The sequence below is a fragment of the Babylonia areolata genome, chromosome 31 (genome assembly GCF_041734735.1).
Source record: "Babylonia areolata isolate BAREFJ2019XMU chromosome 31, ASM4173473v1, whole genome shotgun sequence".
In the NCBI taxonomy this organism is placed as follows: Eukaryota; Metazoa; Mollusca; class Gastropoda; order Neogastropoda; family Buccinidae; genus Babylonia; species Babylonia areolata.
The window spans coordinates 9,749,180-9,754,195 of NC_134906.1; the positions used below are offsets into that span (position 1 = coordinate 9,749,180).

At 45.7% G+C, this 5,016-nt stretch overlaps 1 protein-coding gene across 1 annotated transcript in view; it reads right to left on the reverse strand.

Annotated features, from left to right (window-relative positions):
• Positions 1–4,586, reverse strand: part of LOC143275824 (choline transporter-like protein 2) — a 49,678-nt gene extending 45,092 nt beyond the window's left edge. Inside the window, exon 1 of the mRNA XM_076580106.1 lies at positions 4,173–4,586. Within this exon, the coding sequence (XP_076436221.1) occupies positions 4,173–4,224 (52 nt within the window). The 5' untranslated portion in view covers positions 4,225–4,586. The remainder of the gene's footprint in view (positions 1–4,172) is intronic.
• Positions 4,587–5,016: the final 430 nt, after the last annotated feature.

Below are 5,016 nucleotides of genomic sequence, written 5' to 3' on the forward strand. Positions count from 1 at the left end.
GTGTGTGTGTGTGTGTGTGAGTGTGTGTGAGTGCGTGCGTGTGTGGGTGTGTGAGAGTGAGTGAGTGTGTGTGTGTGTGTGTGCGTGTGTGTGTGTGTGTGTGTGAGTGAGTGTGTGTGTGTGAGTATGTGTGTGTGTGTGTGTGTGTGTGTGTGTGTGTGTGTGTGTGTGTGTGAGTCTCTGTGTGTGTGTGTGTGTGTGTGTGTGTGTGTGTGTGTGTGTGTGTGTGTTGTCGTTGTTGTTGTTGTTGTTGTGCTTGTTCTGCTGCTGCTGCTGCTCTGTGGGTGGGTGGGTGGGTGGGTGTCATCACTGTTGTAATTTTCCCTGTGGGCTCAGTGTTTACGCACGGAACAAAAATAATCCACTTAACGAAATGAACATGAATAAATACGTATAACAACACTTAATGAAACGAACGTGAATGAATAAATAACGCTAACAATACATCTACACCACAACAGCGTATTTCACAACCGACAATAGCACGACGACTGAGGTACACAAAAAAACAATGCAAGTCGATATGATTATGTTAACTCTCTCCATACGAATGGCGAAAGAGACAACGTTAACAGCGTTTCACCCCAATTACCATCATCAAAATATTGCAAGCGGAAGGCTCTTATACTGAAGAGGTGAATGTTGACAAAGAATACCACAATTTTGACGACGGAAGCTAAAGGTTGGGTCATTCAGACACCCACTGGACATCCGAGGGGTCTGTGTAGAGGAGAAGAGAGGACTGCCCGTACTGAGTGAGTTAAAAGGCAGACCATCAGAACAGCATAGGAGGCTACTGCTGTCCCGACAATTTTGGGCTAGGATTTTATTATAATGGAGATTGTCTTGCTCCAGTTACATCGCCACTTGGTGTTGACAGTAATTGTACATACTTGTTATAAGTGTGGAGTGATGGCCTAGAGGTAACGCGTCCGCATAGGAAGCGAGGGAATCTGAACGCGCTGGTTCGAATCACGGCTCAGCCGCTGATATTTTCTCCCCCTCCACTTGACCTTGAGTGGTGGTCTGGACGCTAGTCATTCGGATGAGACGATAAACCGAGGTCCCGTGTGCAGCATGCACTTACAGCGCACGTAAAAGAACCCACGGCAACAAAAGGGTTGTTCCCGGCAAAATTCTGTAGAAAAATCCACTTCGATAGGAAAAACAAATAAAACTGCACGCAGGAAAAAATACAAAAAAAAGAAAAAAAAAGGGTGGCGCTGTAGTGTAGCGACGCTCTCTCCCTGGGGACAGCAGCCCGAATTTCACACAGAGAAATCTGTTGTGATAAAAAGAAACACAAAATACAAATAAATATTTTCTCCCTGTTTCTGTGCCTCGCTTAACTTTCGTGAGTTAAAGACGTCAATGTTGTCTTATTTGGTCGTGTGTCATATCTTCTTGAAATATTCCCAAAGAGTATTTTACCTGACAACTTCATAATGGTATGCATGTAGCGTAGCTGAAGATAAGGCAGGTGTGTAGGTGAGCTGATTGGATGTGCACGTGTGTATATGAGTGGACGAGTTTATTTGCAGTAGGAAATGAATATATTTTATCTTACCTTATATTTCAGTGTTTGCGAATTGTAATTTTCTCACCTAGCTAACATTTCACTCTGTGTTATCTAAGTAACTGTGATGCATCTTTTAATAAATGGTCATGTTCTAAAAGTGATCGCGATATATGCTTATTGTTACGTGTTCTTTTTTTTAAAGTTTTGTTTTGTTTTTGTTTTTTGGGGTGTTTTTTGTGTGGGTTTTTTTGGGGGGGAGGGTTGTTTGTTTTGGGGTGTTTTTTTTGGGGGGGAGGGGGAGGTTCTAAAGGCCTGATTAAGCGCGTTGGGTTAGGCTGCTGGTCAGGCATCTACTTGGCAGATGTGGTGTAGCGTATATGGATTTGACCGAATGCAGTGACGCCTCCTTGAGCTACTGATACTGATACTGATACATGTACTCGAGCCAAAAGACAAATGTCTGTGAATGTACTGATGATAAATTTGTATGATAAAAGCTGAATCCACTGCTGTCTATAGTAGCATACTGAACTATTCTGTATTATATACTGCGGTGTGTTTTGCGTAATTATACCGCAATGCACACTGCTGTATTGTATTATACTGAACTGCATTGTGCTGTACCTTGTTGTATTGTACTGTGCTGTACTGTATTGCAGGCCAACTGTATTGTACTGTGCTATACTGTATTGCAGGCCAACTGTATTGTACTGTGCTATACTGTATTGCAGGCCAACTGTATTGTACTGTGCTATACTGTATTGCAGGCCAACTGTACTGTACTGTGCTATACTGTATTGTAGGCCAACTGTACTGTACTGTGCTATACTGTATTGCAGGCCAACTGTATTGTACTGTGCTATACTGTATTGCAGGCCAACTGTATTGTACTGTGCTATACTGTATTGCAGGCCAACTGTATTGTACTGTGCTATACTGTATTGCAGGCCAACTGTATTGTACTGTGCTATACTGTATTGTAGGCCAGCTGTACTGTACTGTGCTATACTGTATTGCAGGCCAACTGTACTGTACTGTGCTATACTGTATTGTAGGCCAGCTGTACTGTACTGTGCTATACTGTATTGCAGGCCAACTGTATTGTACTGTGCTATACTGAATTGCAGGCCAACTGTATTGTACTGTGCTATACTGTATTGCAGGCCAACTGTATTGTACTGTGCTATACTGTATTGCAGGCTAACTGTATTGTACTGTGCTATACTGTATTGCAGGCCAACTGTATTGTACTGTGCTATACTGTAATTCAGGCCAACTGTATTGTACTGTGCTATACTGTATTGCAGGCCGACTGTATTGTATAGCAGGCCTATTGTATTGTATTGTATTGTATTGTATTGTACTCTGAGTGGTTACAGCGTTTTCAATCTGGGGGTCCCGGGTTCGGGTCCTGGTCACGGCGCCTGGTAGGTAAAGGCTGGAGACTTTTCCGATCTCCCAGGTCAACAGATAAGACCCGCTATTGCCTGAACCCCCTTCGTGTGTATATACGCATTCAGAAGATCAAATACACACGTTAAAGATCCCGTAATCCATGTCAGCGTTCGGTGGAGTCATGGAAACAAGAACATATCCGGCATGCACCCCACCCTCACCTCCCACCCCCACATCCCAACGCGATGTATGAATACATGACGGGGGTAAAACAGTCTTGCACATGTATATCACATTATCAGTGAACTTGTGTGTGTGTGTGTGTGTGTGTGTGTGTGTGTGTGTGTGTGTGTAAGTTTATTTCCTTCACAAAGACTTTGGCATTTAAAAAAAAAAAAAAAGTAAGCATAGCCCACGGAGCCGTCATGGTCCAGTGGTACTAACACTCCCCCAACCCTCATCCCCCCCCCCCCACCAGCCCCCCACCCCATCCCACCACCACCTTTCACTCAAGCGAACCATCCCTCTCTATCTCTCTGCACACAGTTTGTTTACCTGACTACTTGGCCAGAGTCCAGGTATCCAAAACAATGATCAGGTGGCACTGCTATTGTCATTTACTGCCTTAGTCTGTAAACAAGTGTCGGTGTCTCAGACCCGGATCCTTCATTGCAGGGTAACAGTCATCGATACGGACAATAGAGGAAGGCCTGTGTTTAAACAGGGAGGTGTGATGGGGTTGGGGGAGGAAGAGGGAGGGTTAGGGTAGGGGAAGAAGAGCGTGAGGAGTGGGGGAGGTGTGTGTGTGTGGGGGGGGGGGAGAATTAGAAGGAAGGTACGTGGGGATTGAATACTGTACCAAAGAACGGCTTCGTGTTTCGTGTTTCGGGCCTAATTTGGGTTGCGGCTTGAAACCCGTAATTTTCTCTGATGTTTTTTTTCTGACACGGAGAAGTATTGATCTTTCTAATGCGCGCGCGCGTGTGTGTGTGTGTATGTATGTGTATGTGTGTGTGTGTGTGTGTGTGTGTGTGTGTGTGTGTGTGTGTTTGTGTGTGTGTGTGTGTTGTCTTTGTGCGTGTATGTATGTGTGTGTGTGCGTGTGTGTGAATATGTGTGTTGTGTGTGTGTGTGTGTGTGTGTGTGTGCGTGCATGCGCGTGTGTGTGTGTATGCGTGCGTGCGCGCGCGCGTGCGTGCAAGTGTGTATGAATGTGTGTTGGCCAGAGAACTCTGACACCCCTTCCTCCCCCACTCACCATATTTGTTCTCCTCGTTCACGTCCTCCACTTTATCTCCCCCTCCACACATGGCGACGACTTCGAACTCTCACTGCTCCTCCGCCAACCCAAAGAGAGAAAAAAAATGTCGTTCAGTACCACTACCTAAGACAGTCCTCACCACAACACCACACTACAAACCACAAATCCAGCCACCCGTATGAAACAGCCACCCGAATGAAGTTGACACAAACGTGTAGTCGCCAGCCGAATTCAGCAGCCAATGTTCAAACGAGGGAAGACAACTATGCTCACTGCGGAGTCGGTAAAATTCGAAAAAAAACACTTGGAAGGATCAGCTACTATTAGTTCCGGACACAAGATGTGGAATGTTTCACGAGAAAACCCCGGACCCGAAAGAAGATTTTCCAATCAGTCTTGGCTCAGTACTACCTGCTCAACTGCTGTCACAGAAATCATCAACACAGACTCGCACACCACTCAGAACGGTGTCAAGCAGACGACAGTTGAGAAAGACCTAACCACAACCTTGTAAGCTTGCGCGAAGCTTTGTGAGGAGGCCGAGTCCGCATTCACAATCTACATCACCCGGTGTTTACGAACTGCACCCGGAATAATCTCAAACTATGCGAGTGGCTTGCGTTATTAGTGTGTCTGGCAGGTCTCAGCGACAAGTATTTGCGGGTCGCGTCACGCCGCACACAGCAAAGAGACGAGTACCCGGGTTAGTCCTGGGTGCGAAGAATGTAAGCCAGAGCGTGTTCGTTCGGGTTGGGTTGGTTTGTTTGATGTTGGGTGATGCTGGTTGGGTGCTTCCATGGTGAAATTTGTCCCCTGGACTTTTTTTTTTCCTGTCTCTGAT